This window comes from Symphalangus syndactylus, chromosome 19 (genome assembly GCF_028878055.3).
Source record: "Symphalangus syndactylus isolate Jambi chromosome 19, NHGRI_mSymSyn1-v2.1_pri, whole genome shotgun sequence".
NCBI classification, from domain to species: domain Eukaryota; kingdom Metazoa; phylum Chordata; class Mammalia; order Primates; family Hylobatidae; genus Symphalangus; species Symphalangus syndactylus.
The window spans coordinates 74,166,746-74,183,179 of NC_072434.2; the positions used below are offsets into that span (position 1 = coordinate 74,166,746).

General features: G+C 46.4%; 2 protein-coding genes across 5 annotated transcripts in view; one reads left to right on the forward strand and one right to left on the reverse strand.

Annotated features, from left to right (window-relative positions):
* The window catches only part of TAF5L (TATA-box binding protein associated factor 5 like), a 33,011-nt gene extending 29,889 nt beyond the window's left edge, over window positions 1-3,122 (reverse strand). Inside the window, exon 1 of one of the 2 annotated variants that reach the window (XM_055234070.2) lies at window positions 2,986-3,122. The gene's annotated coding sequence lies outside the window, so the exon portion shown is untranslated. Of the gene's footprint in view, window positions 1-2,700; window positions 2,792-2,985 lie in introns of those variants that run through there. The other variant, XM_055234071.2, reaches the window with a different exon arrangement.
* A 78-nt stretch (window positions 3,123-3,200) lies between these two features.
* Window positions 3,201-16,434, forward strand: part of URB2 (URB2 ribosome biogenesis homolog) — a 33,002-nt gene continuing 19,768 nt past the window's right edge. Inside the window, exons 1-4 of one of the 3 annotated variants that reach the window (XM_055234112.2) lie at window positions 3,201-3,435; window positions 4,679-4,817; window positions 9,159-9,335; window positions 11,789-15,119. In XM_055234112.2, the coding sequence (XP_055090087.1) occupies window positions 4,692-4,817; window positions 9,159-9,335; window positions 11,789-15,119 (3,634 nt within the window). In that variant the 5' untranslated portion in view covers window positions 3,201-3,435; window positions 4,679-4,691. Of the gene's footprint in view, window positions 3,483-4,678; window positions 4,818-9,158; window positions 9,336-11,788; window positions 15,120-16,434 lie in introns of all 3 variants that reach the window. The other 2 variants (XM_055234111.2, XM_063613992.1) reach the window with 2 other exon arrangements.

Genomic DNA, 16,434 nt, shown 5'->3' on the forward strand with positions numbered 1-16,434 from the left:
GCCCTACTTTCAACATACTACTATACTACTGTAGGCACAATCTTTCCAAGGAGCTAATCTGATGTTATCTCTGCTAAGCTTAAAAACATTTACTGCCGCCGGGCACAGTGGCTCGGGCCTGTAATCTCAGCACTTTGGGAGGCCGTGGTGGGTGGATCACCTGAGGTCAGGAGTTCAAGACCAGCCTGGTCAACATGGTGAAACCTCGTCTCTGCTAATACAAAAATTAGCCAGGCATGGTGGTGCATGCCTGTAGTCCCAGCTACTGGGGAGGCTGAGGCAGGAGAATCGCTTGAACCCGGAAGGCGGAGGTTGCAGTGAGCCAAGATCACGCCATTGCACTCCAGCCTGGGTGACAAGAGTGAAACTCTGCCTCAAAAAACAAAACAAAACAAAATACTTTCTACTGCCTCCACTAATGTGAAGGATAGAAAAACTGAGTGTCTACTGTGTCATTTCCAGGTTACTCTAATCTGTCTTTGTTTACCTCACTGGACCAATCCTTGGTTCTTCTTACTCTACTGGTGGGTCCCACGCCACCTTCTCCCCTCAGGGGCCCTCTAGTAGTTGGAGGCACTGCCACACTGGCACTACAACCTGGTTTGGCTAAATCCCACCCACACTTCGCAGCTCAGCTTAGTCATCTCTTCCTCCCAAAAGCTTCCTTGATCTCAATCCCTTCCACACAAGGACCCAGGAACAAATCTCTATCACAGAACTCACCCTACTCTTGTCTGTTTCATACACTACCACTACGAATACTTAACACTGAGCACACTCGACGCTAAGACACTTCGAGCACTTAAAATTAAGTGCTTTACATAGACTGCCTTCTTTAAGCTCACAACAAACCTATGAGGTAGGTAACATTCTTCAGATGGCAAAGCTGAGGCCCAAAGAAGTTACACAGTGCCAGGATGGGAACTCAGGCCATCTGGCTGAAGTGTCTGAGCTCTCACCTTCTATAGCATCTTGCTGCTCAAAGGATTCTACATAGGACCAGGGGCTTCCTGAGGGAGCACAATGAATGCTTACTAGAAGCTTGCTGAGAGAATGATCAGAACACTTTCTATCTGAGAAGCCACCAGTCACATAGAAGACAGGCTGTAAACTTGACTTTTAGTACTGTCCATTGAGTAATGCTGGTTTAACAGATGACCCCTAGAGCTCCCTTCCAGCAAAACAAATTAGCAAAAACAAAACCCCCCTTCTTTCCCCAGAGATGTCCTTCACAGGTGCTAATATATTGCTTGCAAAACCAAAAATCAGTTACTGAGTAGTTAAGTGAGGCCTTTACCTGGTTTCACAGTGACAGAAGCTCACACAAGCCTCACATTTAGAGGCAGGAGCAACAAAACTATTCCAAGATACACTAATCTAATTTGTTGTTGATGACAAAGAAAAATACTCAAAACAAGCCCACTTTTAAATTTTCTAGCTTAACACTGATTTTTAAGGCAGGAAGGATTTACGATTCATTAAAAAATTAGCATATATTCCATTTAACGCAAAAAACTTAGGACTACAAGGAACCTAGAATGTATTTTGCCAAAAACGAAATCATAATAGCTAACATTTAGCCATTTTCATATACATCATTCTTTTCCTGGGTACCTTTGAAAAGGTCGTTTATTGGGAGGCTGAGGTGGGAGAACCGCTTGAGCCCAGGCCTGGACAACATAGAGGCACCCTGTCTCTTAAAAAAAAAAAAATCCGCATTTAAGTTATTCCTCATCATCGCATTTTATAGATGAGGAAACTACAGTTCAGAGACGTTATGCAGATGGCTACATGGTTTCCATCCTAGGTCTACTGTCACCAAGCTCTATACACTACATTACGCTGTTCCAAAGTTTAAAGATGTGGACAGACAAAGATGCATTTAACCTATTAAGCACAAAACTCCCTTTCCTACTCCCACTTCCAGGTAGAGCTGGGACCAGGAACTGGGGAACAGCCTCCGTGTCCTCCCCTACATCCCCAACTCAGGTGTTGGCACACTTGAACTGCCTAATATAAGACATGCTCCGCCCTTACTGTACCTCTCAGCACAGCTCCCAACTGCTTGTTAGCAGAAGTCACCATTCCGAGATTCCAATCTGCAAGGTCAGTTTAGGTACGGTAATTTAAGACAGACACCGCATGGGACTGGCACTTACCTTCTGATCCCAGAACCACGAAGACTGCGAGATCCGCATTACAACGACTTTCACAACTGATGGGAGAACTGCATGTAGCGTTCCCGCACTCCACTTCCGCTAAGTCTAAAATGACACCACTGTTTCTAACCATCCACTCACTTTGGACCAACGCCTTATCGAATACATTTTCAAAAGCCTGGCAGCTTCGTGAGCCGGAGGTGGTGAACCCGTCCCACGCCGTGGGCGCACCAACCTTACCTTGCTGTCATGAGGCAAAGAGCCTCGGGAGACACCCTTGCAGGTCGGCACTCTCCTGCAGCAGCTAGTCTAACTCTGGCTACCCCGTGTCACACGCGGAGATCGACTCCACACCCACCCACGCACGATCACCATGTGCAAAGTTGAATCCCGACTTCGCCGCAAAGACATTTCCTTTTCCCCTACATGCAAAGGAGCTCTGGAGCCGTGCTCCCTGCCTGGCTGTCGGGCACTGGGATACCTTCCCCGCGGGCGCCCGCCACCTCCTCCCCGAGCCCGGCATCCAACCCGCAGGACCCACCCCTGCGCAGGAACGCGACGCCCGTCCAGGTGTAGCCGCCGACTGCAGGCCACGCCGCCGGCCGCAGCCCGGGACTCGGGAGGCCGAGGGCGGAGGCGCGGCCGCTGCGCCCGCGCAGAGCCGCCCGCCGCCCCCCCGCCCCGCCTCCCGCGCCCCACCCCCACCGCCCGCCGGCGGGAGCCAAGGCGCGCCCCGCCGAGGCCCCACCGCCCCGGCCCCCGCCCGCCCGCGCGCGCGCGCCTCGCGACCCTCCCGGCCCTCCCCGCCCGTGCGCCCGGCACTCACTGAACATCCCAGGCGGCTCCGGCTCCCCCAGCCGCCGCCGCCTCCGGGATCGGGTTGCTTCCGCCTCCGTCGTCTCTGCCGCAGGGTCTCGCTCCGACGGCCGGCTCAGCTGGGCCCCCGAGCCCCGCGCCCCGCCGCCCCCGCCGCAGCTCTGGGCGGCCGCTCCATGACTGACTGACACGGAGCGGGCCGCGGGCTGGGCCGCTCGGGCCTCCAACGCGCAACCGTCTCCGCCAATGGGCGAGGCGCCTCGGCGCTCGGCTGGCGACGCCTGGCGTGCGTGCCGCCCCTCCCCGCTGCGCCGCCGGCGTCTGGCGGAAGGAGCGCGGGTACCGGTCCCACGTGGTGGGGCCGTGGGACCGGGACAGCAGCAGCCGCCGCTGCAGCCGTCCTCCGCCGTCTACCTGGAGGTGTCTCGAGCTGAGCCCCCTACCGGGCCCGGGTTCCGAGGTGAGTCCCCACCGGCGGTGAGCCCCTACTTGCAGCCAGGTCCCGAGGTGAGTCCCCCACCCGGGGCTGGTCCTGCGGAGATCCCTCTACCTGAGGCCGGGCCCAGATGGGGGGCCCCCCAACCCTGCCCAGTTCTGGTGCCGCCGGCAGACTCTGGGCGAGAGCCGCTTGGGCACGCTGCATTCGCGAAGGCGAACTCCCTCCTGGCTTCTAGTTGTTCTCCCCTGGTTCTTGTTGCTTGGCCTCTTTCTGCTGGGCAGGGAGTGCTGGCAGGGCTGTGCTGTCCGCCCTGGACTTCGCATTGCCGGGTAAGGGCGGTTGGAGGCCCGGAGAGCCGAACTCTGGCCGAGCCGGGGAGAGCCAGTTCAGCAAACATCTGTTACGCACTTTGTAGCTGTCGCGGTGGCGGTTCTGTGGTGTTGAACTTAGAAGTCAGGCATCGTTGAATTCGTTTTGCACATTTTGACAAAATAGGAAAACTGACAGCACTTGATGGTTCTTGTTCTCTGCAGTAGAGTGAAGGATAACAATTTCTAAAATGAAAACGTCTTAGCGTTCCTTTTTACTATAACTTTTAGGAAACTCAAAGCCAAGTTTACCCAGTTTTATAGTAACTGTAGGTGTTTGGTATGTTTGCTACCCCCGAGACTTCATGTTTTTTTGTTTTCTATTTTTAGTCTTTTCCTTGTGCAAGTATCTCTTGTAGAGTCTTTTTTGAAGTGTGTTATGTGCGTTGTAAATTTATACATGACTGAATAAAAGTCTTAGTGGAAGGTTACTGTTGCAGCTGAAATAACAATATTCCTTTGGGGATTTCTTTTTCACTTGGAGGCATATTACTTTCTCCAGATATTGCTTATGTATCTTTTCCTCTTTCAGTTTGAAACCATGTATGAATGACTCTTTCCACAAATAACGTAAACACTGATTTTGGCCTTGTTGAATTACTGCACACTCACCTTTGTGGAGGTGATGTTTGATCGCAGCTGGAATGCATATCGGCCATCTTGTGTGTGTGCAGTCCGTCTTTTGCTTTTGTCTGAATTTCCCCCAGAAAATTCATGGAGTCAAGCATCTTGTATGTAGATTTACCCCGACAAATCTGTTGATTCATTAAAAACTTTTAAAAGAATACATATTAGGTAAACAATAAGATACAGTACTGCAATACTGTTGGTTTTCTGGTGCCTGCTCAGTCTGACCTTGTTATAGTATTTTTTTTCCCATTGTTTTTAAATTGTAGATAAAGTCTAGCCATGGCTGCTGTTTATTCTGGCATTTCCCTTAAGCTTAAAAGCAAGACAACTTCCTGGGAAGATAAACTAAAACTAGCTCACTTTGCTTGGATTTCTCACCAGTGCTTTCTTCCAAATAAAGAACAAGTAAGTTTAATGTGAAACTCATATTTTTACAGTCTGTCAAGATAATTATCACTTGTATAATTTGGATATTGACAATTGGTTAAAATAAAAAGAGAAAAAGTTGGGGAGGGAACTTTGTTGGAAGTTAAATGTAATGTCAATGAAAAAAGTAATGAGTCAGGTACTTCATTAATACATTTTTTTTTCTGTTAAAAAACCTCGTTTAGGTCGGGGGCAGTGGCTCATGCCTGTAATCTCTATTTTGGGAGGCCAAAGCGGGGGATCGCTTGAGGCCAGGAGTTCTAGACCAGACTGGACAACATGATGAGATCCCATCTCTTAAAAAAAATTATATATATATGTATATAAATTAGTCAGACATGGTGGCATGTGCCTGTAGTCCTCACTACTTGGGAGGCTGAGGTGGGAGGATCCCTTGAGCCCAGGAGTTTGAGGCTGCAATGAGCTATGATTGTGCCACTTTCACTCCTAGCCTGGGCAATAGAGCAAGACCTTGTCTCTTTAAAATAAATGAACCCACCGAAATTGGCATTTCTTTTGTTTGGAGACATTGTATTACAAATTAAGTATATGCATTAATGAACACATTGGGAATTAAGTTACCGAAGTTAGGTTCTGAAAGTCTATTGATAGCTGCATTTGCTTATAAATCCAAAGTGATGTTTTATAAACTGTTGGTTGGTGGTGCTTTGTTAAAAATCTTCCCAATCGAATAAACTGAAGGTTTGGAAGTAGAGAAATGTTAGTATTTGTATAAAGCCATTTTAGAAATAGGCTAGGTACCAAGAAAGGCATTGCATTTTGTTAGAATTTCTCAGGCTTTTTAGGCTAAAAAATAGTTGGCATGATAAACACCAGGATGACAAGCTCATGAAATTGGATTAATACACATCCAGTTGCTGTTGTCAAAGAAGACAGCACAAAATGCTTCCAAGATGGATGACATGTAAAGCGATGATGAGATGTGGTGTGGAGAGCAGTGGTCATATCCAGTGCTTTCTACACCTGGCTGCCCTTGGGAGTCATCTTGGCAGCGTGGCCATCACCTGGCAGGTGCTGCCCAGGGTGAAACAAAGGGGAGGCTCTAGCAGCCAATTGGATCAAGGTTTCTGCTGTTGTTATACTGAGAGATTTTATTCCTTCTGACATCTGTCACTATTCATACTGTTATTGACAGTTCTGGGATTGTGAGCTGAGGCCTCACCACCTTTCTTCAATGTTTTGTGAAGAGGAAACATGACACGTAATGGAACCTGTATAGGCACAGTCCTCCTTTTCATAAAGCACTTGTGTGATTTTATATCGACTGTGTCTGTGTCCTGGATGATGTATAATTAGTAGTATTAGAGGTTAAGCTGTAGGTAATGTGGGGGAAACCAGGACACAAATCCCAGACTTTCGACTCTTACTTACTTTTTTGCTTTGTGTGTCTGATACATTCTGTGGTCATTCTGAGCAGTCTTTGTGTTTCTAACTTTTAAAACTTAGTACATGCATATCTCAGAGATACTGCAGGTTTGGTTCCACGTCACCGAAATAGATCACAATATTGTGAGTCACACAAATTTTTTGGTTTCCTAGTGCATATAAAATTTATGTTTATACTATACCGTAGTTTGTTAAGAATGCAATAGCATTATGCCTAAAAAAAGTACATACCTTAATTTAAAAAAATTGCCCAAAAATGCTAGTGGTTATTGGTTATCTGAGCCTTCAGGGAGTCATCATCTTGGAGGGTCTTGCCTTAATGTTGATGATTGCTGAAGGTTAGGGTGACTGGCAACTTCTTAAAATAAGACAACAGTGAAGTTTGCTGCATTGATGGAGCTTTTCCTTTCATGAAAGACACAGCATTTTACCCACAGTAGAACTTCTTTCTAAATTGGACTTCTTCTCAAAACCTGCCACTGCTTTATCAACTAAGTTTAAGTTCTATTCTCAATCCTTTGTTGTCATTTCAGCAGTGTTCACAGCATCTTCACCAGGAGTAGATTCCATCTCAAGAAACCACTTTTCTTTGCTCATCTCTAAGAAACAACTTATCCATTCAAGTTTTTTTAGTCGCATCTTCAGGCTTCACTTCTAATTCTAGTTCCCTGGCTATTTCCATTATACATGCAGTTGCTTCCTCCACTTCAGTCTTGAGCCCTTCAAAGTCATCCATGAGGATTGGAATCTGCTTCTTCCAAACTCCTGTTAATGTTGATATTTTGACCTCTTCCCATGATTCGTGAGTATTTTTACTGGCATCTAGAGTGATTCTTTCCAGAAGATCTTCAGTTTGACTTTCTCCACATCCATCAGAGAAATCACTATGGCACCTATAGCATTAGGAAATGTGTTTCTTAAATAATAAGACTTGAAAGTCAAAAGTACTCCATGATCATGGGTTGCAGAATGGATGTTGTGTTAGCAGTCATGAAAACAACATTCATCTCCTTGTACATCTCCATCAGAGCTCTTGGTCACCCAAGAGCAGTAATCTTCTGGTAGGAATCTTTTTGTTCTGATCAGTCTTGACATGGGCTTAAAATCTTCAGTAAACCATGCTGTAAACGGATATGCTGTCATTCAGGCTTTGTTTTTCCATTGACAGAGCACAAGCAGAGTAGATTTAGCATAATTCTTAAGGGTCCTATGATTTTGGGGATGGTAAATGAGCACTGGCGTCAAAGTTACCAGCTGCATTAGACCTTAATAAGAGAGTCAGCCTGTCCTTTGAAGCTTTGAAGCCAGGCATTGACTTCTCTTCTCTAGCTATGAAAGTCCTAGATGGTGGCCGGGCACAGTGGCTCACGCCTGTAATCCCAGCACTTTGGGATGCCAAGGTGGGTGGATCACCTGAGACCAGGAGTTTGAGACCAGTCTAGCCAACATGGCGAAACACCGTCTCTACTAAAAATACAAAAAAATTAGCCGGGCATGGCGGCAGGCACCTGTAATCCCAGCTACTCAGGAGGCTGAAGCAGGAGAACCACTTAAACCTGGGAGTCAGAGTTTGCAGTGAGCCGAGATCGCGCCATTCCACTCCAGCCTGGGCGACAAGAGCGAAACTCCGTCTCAAAAAAGAAAAAAAAAAGAAAGTCCTGGATGGCATCTTCCAATAGAAGGCTGTTTCTTCTGCTCTGAAAATCTGTTGTTTAGTTTAGCCAACTTCATCAGTGATTTTAGCTAGACCTTCTAGATAACTTCACCTGGAACTTTTATGTTATGAGGATGGCTTCTTTCCCTAAACTTCATAAACCAACCTCTGCTAGCTTCTAGCTTTTCTTCCGCAGCTTCCTTACTTCTCTCAGCCTTCATAGAATTGAAGAGAGTTAGGGCCTTGCTCTGGATTAAGCTTTTGCTTAAGGGAATGTTGTGGTTGGTTTGATCTTCTATCCAGACCACTAAAACTTTCTCCGTGTCAGCAATAGGCAGTTTCACTTTCTATCATTTGGTGTTCACTGGAGTAACACTTTTAATTTCCTTCAAGAACTTGTCCATTGCATCCACAATTTGGCTAATTGGCTCAAGAGGCTTGGTTTTGGTCTGTCTCACCTTTCAGCATGCCTTCCTCACTAAGCTTAATTGTCTTTAGCTTTGGATTTAAAGAGACATGCAGCTAGTCCTTCCACTTGAACACCTGGAGGCCACTGTAGGTTAGCTGGCCTAATTGCAATATTATTGTGTCTCAAGGAATAGGAAAGCCAGAGGAGAAGGAGGGAGGGGAAAATAGCCCGTCAGGGTAATAGCATTTTGGTGGAGCAGTCAGGATGCATAGAACATTTATTGATTAGGCTTGCTGACTTAGAAGGACACAGTTCATGGCGCCCCAAAACAATTAGAATAGTAACATCAGTGATCACTGGTCACAGAGCACCATAACAAGTAGAAGAATGAAAACGTTGGAAATACTGGGAGAATTACCAAAATGTGGCAGAGACATGAAGCAAGCACGTGCTGTTGGAATAAAGGATCTGATAGACTTGCTTGGCACAGGGTTGCCATAAACCTCCAATTTGTAAATGCAATATCTGTATCTACAAGGCACAATAAAATGAGGTATGCCTGTATAACCTCAGAAAATGGGGTAAGATATGTTGGTTTCACCTGAAACTTTTAATTTGCCCTAGCTGAAGACAAATTTGTTGTTTTCCCATTCTTATCCTTTAATAATAAACATTTTAAAATACCAGAACACCTAAGTAATATTACCAAAGGTAAGTTTTAAAAGAGAGGTTCTCCCCCGCTGCCCCCGTGGCAGTTGGATTTGCTTATACCTGTAATGTCCCTATAATGTCTAACATCTTTCTCTCAGCAAATTAATTTATTTTCAGTGTATGTTTCCTTCAAATTCAGGTGTTACTTGATTGGGCAAGACAATCATTGGTTGCATTTTATAAGAAAAAACTTGAACTGAAGGAAGATATTGTTGAAAGGCTTTGGATCTATATCGATAATATTTTACATAGCAGAAAATTGCAGAATCTCCTCAAGAATGGAAAGACCATTAATCTTCAGATTTCCCTAGTCAAGGTATTCACTCTTCTGTATGTGTTGCATGCATCTCCATTGATTTCTTGTTAATGGTGGAAACTTGTTTTAGTGTCAATTGTATGAAGATATAGGAAATATTAAGGTAGGAGAGAAGGATGTAATATTATTGGAATTATGATAGTAACTATTGAATGTGTATCATATGCTCTAAGCATTTTGTTATTTAATATTCAAAAAAAGCTTGGAACGATTTCGTAAACAGGTCATTGATTACCTTTTGAATTGGAAAAGGTAGCTAGCAAATTATGCTTCTCTGATTTGTTTTTCTTCTTCTTCACCTTTCTTTTGGCCTGGAGGGAGGTCAAAGGCCAAAATCGGACAGGAATTTCCTCAAAGGTTTTTTTTTTTTTCCACTACGGCCTTCGAGCCACAAGTGCCACTAGTGGCTTGACCGGCAACCTGGGGCCTCCTCAGTTTTTGACTGAAAGTGATTTTGAAGTCTCAGATCAGAAGTAGGAACTTCATTGTCAAAACTGAGTGTGTTTAAATACCATGAGAATAGCTAGATACGATAAAAACTACTACTAGTGAGCACTTAATGTGTGCCAGGCTCAAAGAAGTTTAACTTTCCTAAAGTCACATGGCTAGTTAATGGCAGAGCTGGGATTTGAACCTCACTCTGCCTGAGTGTAAAGCCTGGGCTGTGAAGTCATAACATTGCCTCACCCTCATGAGTGTGCAGGCAGAGAGAAGATCATTAGAGGCTAGTAACGGAGAGGAATGAAGGTTGAGCTGCCTGATGGCACATAGGGCTTAACGGTTCTTGAAATTATGTTCCAAACTGGGTCACTTTTTAAAATAATAAACCAGTGGTCATCAAAGTGGCTTATTTCAAATGATCTTTTGGAATATGGGAAGAAAATCTTGGAATGTCTCCTTGTTTAAAAAGCCATACTTAATTTTTATTTGTATGTATGCTTCATAATTATATAAAATGTTAATGCTGTGGCATATGTGCATAATTTATAAATAAATTACACTTATTGTGTATAAATGCAGGAAAAATCGATGAGTTGTATAATCAAAAATTTGGAGATCACTGTAATAGTGCATTGACATTTAAGGATTTGTCATCTTTGTTACAGCTTTTCCAGAGTAACTTTAAAAGTCCATGGCCAGCAATTACTTGAATAGAATTAATAATACCTATCTCATTAGGGCACTGCTAACTTAGCACCTGGGATAGGTTTGGTTCTCAGATTCCATAAGGCTGGGAGCAAGTCACTTAACCTGTGACTGAATTATAGAATCTGCCTGGTTCTCATAATTTCTGGTGTTTGTGAATTTTGGAATTTTGAGAGCAGTAGACAATAGATTTGCTGTATAATAAGCAGTAGCAACATACCATCTGCTTTCCTTTTAAAAAATTTTTTGAGATAGAGTCTCTGTCACCCAGGCTGGAGTGCAGTGGTGTGATCTTGGCTCACTGGAACCTCTGCCTCCTGGGTTCAAGCAATTCTTGTGCCTCAGCCTCCCGAGTAGCTGGGACTACAGGTGTGCACCACCATGCTCGGCTAATTTTTATATTTTTAGTAGAGATGGTGTTTCACCATGTTGACCAGGCTGGTCTCCAATGCCTGGCCTCAAGTGATCTGCCCCCCACTCAGCCTCCCAAAGTGTTGGGATTACAGGCATGAGCCACCATGCCCAGCTGCTTTCTTTTTTTAAAAGAGTGCCTTTTGCTTTGGCTTTTTTTTAATAGAAAAAGTATAATTGACTATAAACATGTATTTTTTTTTGTTTTTTCAGAGAGTCTCTGTCACCCAGGCTGGAGTGCAGTGGCTCGATCCCAGCTCACTGCAACCTCTGCCTCGCAGGTTCAAGCAGTTCTTCTGCCTCAGCCTCCCAAGTAGCTGGGATTACAGGTGCCCGCCACCATGCCTGGTTAATTTTTTCATTTTTAGTGGAGTCGGGTTTCACTGTGTTGGCCAGGCTGGTCTCAAACTCCTGACCTCAAGTGATCCGCCCACCTTGGCCTCTCAAAGTGCTGGGATTACAGGTGTGAGCCACTGTGCCTGGCCTATAAACATGTATTTTGGACCACAAGATCGTAATTTAAGTGCTACTTTCCCTCTGCCTGGTAACATCTAAGCTCAATTGCAGGTTTAGGATCTAAGGGAAAGTGACATTTGGCATTTAAGCCCTTTAAAACCCAGCTTTAAAAAAAAGGACAGCAAATTTACAAAGGCACGGATCCTTTTCTAGATTTGCACTGGTAGAAGATAGATGTGTGGAGGAATTGAAACAGGTGCTTTGCCTTATTTTGATGCACTAAGCTTATGTCAAGTTCACTGAAATATGGTAATCTGGGCATTTCTTTCTTACTGAGATGAGGGAAAGGGGTGAGTTTGTTGATTTTTTTTTTAATACTTTTCTTGTGTATGTATGGGTTTAAGGTCAGTAATGAATTTTCTTTCTTTCTTAATGTTCAGATCATAAATGAGAGAGTAGCTGAGTTCTCTCTTTCGGGATCCCAAAGAAACATCTGTGCTGTCCTTCGATGCTGCCAGGGCATCCTGTCGACACCTGCCCTGGCTGTCATCTACACGGCCAAACAGGAGCTGATGGTAGCCTTGCTGAGCCAGCTTTGCTGGTCAGCCTGCCGGCAGCCCGAAGGAGCTGTGGTAGCCCAGTTGTTTGAGGTCATTCACCTGGCCCTTGGTCATTATCTCTTGATCCTGCAGCAGCAGGTCAACCCAAGACGTGCCTTTGGGGATGTGACTGCTCACCTGCTCCAGCCGTGCCTGGTCCTGAGGCACTTACTCTCTGGCGGCACATGGACGCAGGCTGGCCAGGGCCAGCTGAGGCAGCTGCTGAGCCGGGACATCAGGAGTCAGATTGAGGCCGTGTTCCGAGGAGGGATTTTTCAGCCTGAGCTGCTGTCATCATACAAGGAGGAGCTGTTGGACCAGCAGCAAGGGCATGTAAAGACGGGAGCCATGAAGAACCTTCTGGCTCCCATGGACACCGTGCTCACCAGGCTGGTTGATGCTGGCTATAGTGCAGCATCCCTTCATACCTCTGTTGTGGCCAACTCAGTGGCCTTGCTGTATAAGCTCTTTCTAGATTCTTACTTTAAGGAGGGAAACCAGCTTCTCTGCTTCCGGGTTCTCCCCAGGCTGTTTGGCTGCTTGAAGATTTCACACCTGCAGGAGGAGCAGAGCAAAGCCCTGTCCACATCAGATTGGACCACAGAGCTTTTGGTTGTGGAACAGCTACTAAACTCAGTGGCCAACAACAATATCTACAACATCGCTGCCGACAGAATTCGGCATGAAGAGGCTCAGTTCCGCTTTTACCGCCGTGTGGCTGAGCTGCTGATAAACCATGCACAAGCACCCATACCGGCCTGGTTCCGCTGCCTGAAGACGTTGATATCTCTGAATCATTTGATTTTGGAGCCAGACCTGGATGACCTGCTGGCTTCAGCGTGGATCGATGCAGAAGTAACAGAGTTTCGAACCAAAAAAGCCCAGGAGGCGCTTATTCATACTGTCTTCCAGACTTATGCCAAACTCCGACAAGTGCCACGGTTGTTTGAAGAGGTTTTGGGGGTGATCTGTCGTCCAGCTGCTGAGGCACTGAGGCAGCCTGTGCTGGCCTCGGGCCCCTCCACGGTACTCTCTGCATGCCTCCTGGAGCTGTCTCCGAGTCAGATCCTGGACACGTGGTCCCTTGTGCTGGAGAAGTTCCAGTCTTTAGTCTTGCCCTATTTGCAGAGTGATGCCGACATGGCCCTGAAGTCACTGTCACTGAGCTCGCTGCTGCACTGTATCATGTTCAATATGAGGAGCCTGGACAGCAGCACGCCCCTGCCCATCGTCAGACGGACACAGTGCGTGATGGAGAGGATGCTGAGGGAGCTCGTGCAGCCCCTGCTGGCCCTTCTCCTGGACCCCCCAGGTCCAGAGCCAGAGCTGTGGCTGCAGAAAGTCAGTGACTCTGCACTTCTGCTGTCTTACACTTGGGCCCAGGTGGACACTATGTTCAGTTTGAACTGTAGCCAGTATCGCTCTATGTCTAGGCCTCTTATAGGTGTTGCTCTGGAGATCTCGAACCTCCCTTCATTGCTCCCAGGTGTGAAAACACAGCATTGGAAGAAGATAGAGAAGTTTACAGCTCAGTTCAGCACTCTTGGTAGATATTGCTTAGAACAGCTGTACCTGCAGAAAATGAAAAGGACTTTAATGCAAGCTAGTTTCCGGTCTGAAGGAGCCATCCAAAGTTTGAGATGCGATGCTGCCTTTATTATTGGTTCCGGCAGAAAAAGCTTGAATCAGAGAACGACGGCTTCCTGGGATGGCCAAGTCGGGACGGTGAGTGGACTCACATACCCTGTAGCACACTGGCACTTGATTGTGTCAAATCTCACAATTTTAATATCCTATCTGTGTCCGGATGATGTGGGATACCTGGCCAGTGTCCTGCTGAGAACTTTACCGATGGGCAAAGCCCAGGAAGGCTCAATAGATGAAGAGGCATACATCACACTGGAAAAAATATCCAAAGCCTTCCTTCATAGCCCTCTTTTTCCAGAGATGCAGTCCCTTCATTCTGCTTTCTTAATGTGCGTAACCACAAGTTGCTCCAGCATTCTGTGTTCTGGTGCCCAGCATGACTCAGGTCTTGTCAGTCAGCAGCTTCCCTGGCTTTTTGAAAAGGACCACATGGTTGTGGGTCATTGGGAAAACAGATTTGCAAAAGCTGGACCCGAAGGTATAGAACCTAGAGGAGAAATTGCCCAGAACTTACTGTCCCTGGTCAAGAGTGACTTCCCTATCCAGCTGGAGGGAGAGCAGTTGGAAAGCATCCTGGGGCTTTTGGAAGTGATTTCTGCCTTACAGCTGGACAGCCTCTTGCAACCCTATCATGTGCATTATTTTCTTCTGTTACTGTCCATGGCCATCACCAAACTAGGATGCTCTTGCCCCTCCTCACTGGCTCTCAAGTTCTTGACGACTTGCTACCAGCTTCTTGGTTACCTACAAAGGGGGAAAAGTGCTCGCTCTGTGTTCAAGACCATGTATGGTAGTGATATTTTTGAGATTGTACTGACCTCATTGTTCAGAGCTAGTAGTAGGTTCCTTACTGAGATGGATGATCCCGCTTGGCTGGAATTCCTCCAAGTGATAGGGACATTCTTAGAGGAGCTAATGCAGATGCTCATCCAAATGAAGCTGAGCTTGGTGCTCAATTTTAGAAAAATCACCGCATTCCTCTGTAGTTCCAAACCATACATGGAGGCAGCTTCAAGCAAACGATTAGAAAATCAGAACCCCCAGGGCAGGCAGCTCCTTCTGGTGTCTTTAACCAGGTTGTGCCATGTCCTGGGACCTTTCCTCAAAGAGCAGAAGCTGGGCCAGGAGGCCCCAGCAGCACTGTCTGAGCTGCTGCAGCAGGTTGTGCTGCAGACAGGAGCTGTGCTGCAGCTCTGCTTAGTGCCGGAGGCCCAGGGCTGGCGCCTTCCCTCGGTCCTCATCTCATCCGTCAGCATGCTCATGGAAGCCGACCTGGGTCAGCACTGCAGGGATGGAGGGGCCGACATTTCCCAAGGAAGCGACAGGACGCTACTCTCCCACGCTGCCCTCTACCAGAGTGTTTACTCTCAGATACTGTTGGAGTTGCCAGCTCTCGCGGGACAGGATCAGTCTTTTCGGGCAGCCTTGCAGTTTTTAACTCTGTTCTTTTTAGCCCCAGAACTGCATCCCAAAAAGGACTCCGTGTTTACCTCCATGTTTCATTCTGTGAGAAGAGTTCTTGCAGGTAAGATATTTTCTCTTGAGCTAATTCTGTGTTATAGAGGTCTGGTTTCCACTGCTCCCCTTTTTGGAACTGGGAATAAGTGAACACGTGATGTGTTCAAAAGGTACCACATGTGAGGCTGGGTGCGGTGGCTCACGCCTGTAATCCCACCACTTTGGGAGGCCAAGGCGGGTGGATCATGAGGCCAGGAGATCGAGACCATCCTGGCTAACATGGAGAAACCCCATCTCTACTACAAATACAAAAAAGCCGGGCGTAGTGGCAGGCGCCTGTAGTCCCAGCTACTCGGGAGGCTGAGGCAGGAGAATGGCGTGAACCTGGGAGGCAGAGCTTGTGGTGAGCCGAGATCGCGCCACTGCACTCTAGCCTGGGCGACAGAGCAAGAGTCTGTCTCAAAAAAAAAAAAATAAATAAAAAGTACCACATGTGGACAGTGAGAAGTCCTCCCTTCTAGGCCCAGCACCCATGACTTCATGCCCTCTGTTGACATTCTAGGCATACATAAGCAATTACTGCTACAACTGTTTCCTTACTTTCTGTGCAAACAGCAGCCTCCTCCGTATGTTACTCTGCACCTCAGTTGCTCACTTATTTTGGAGGTTGTTCTGTGTAAGTTTATAGTTTTGAAATCTGCTCCTCTTCAGCTTTTTAGCCTTTAACTTGTGCTGGCTGCAATGAGATACATAGATACCTGCATCCTTAGTAGGCTGTTATGCATCAGACTTTCAGTGCCATAAATTGACTTTAAAAAGATATAAAAATCTGCCAACTTTAAAAAAGTACAAATCAGAGCCAGGCATGGCAGCTCACGCCAGTAATCCCAGCACTTTGGGAGGCTGAGGGGGCAGATTGCTTGAGTCCAGGCAACATGGCAAAACCCCATCTCTACAAAAAATACAAAAATTGGCCAGGCATGGTGGCGTGTGTCTGTAGTCCCAGCTACTCAGGAGGTTGAAGTGGGAGGATCACCTGAGCCCAGGGAGGTTGGTGCTGCAGTGAATCTTGATCCTGCCATTGCACTCCAGCCTGGGTGACACAGTGAGACCCTGTCTCATAAAAAAAATAAATAAATAAAAATTAAAAAGTACAAATCACTTAATTTCTTTTTTTTTTTGAGATGGAGTCTCACTCTTGTCTCCCAGGTTGGAGTGCAGTGGTGCAATCTCAGCTCACTGCAAGCTCCGCCTCCCGGGTTCACGCCATTCTCCTACCTCAGCCTCCCAAATACTGGGACTACTGGCACCCGCCACCACGCCCGGCTAATTTTTTTGTATTTTTTAGTAAAGACGGGGTTTCACCATGTTAGCCAGGATGG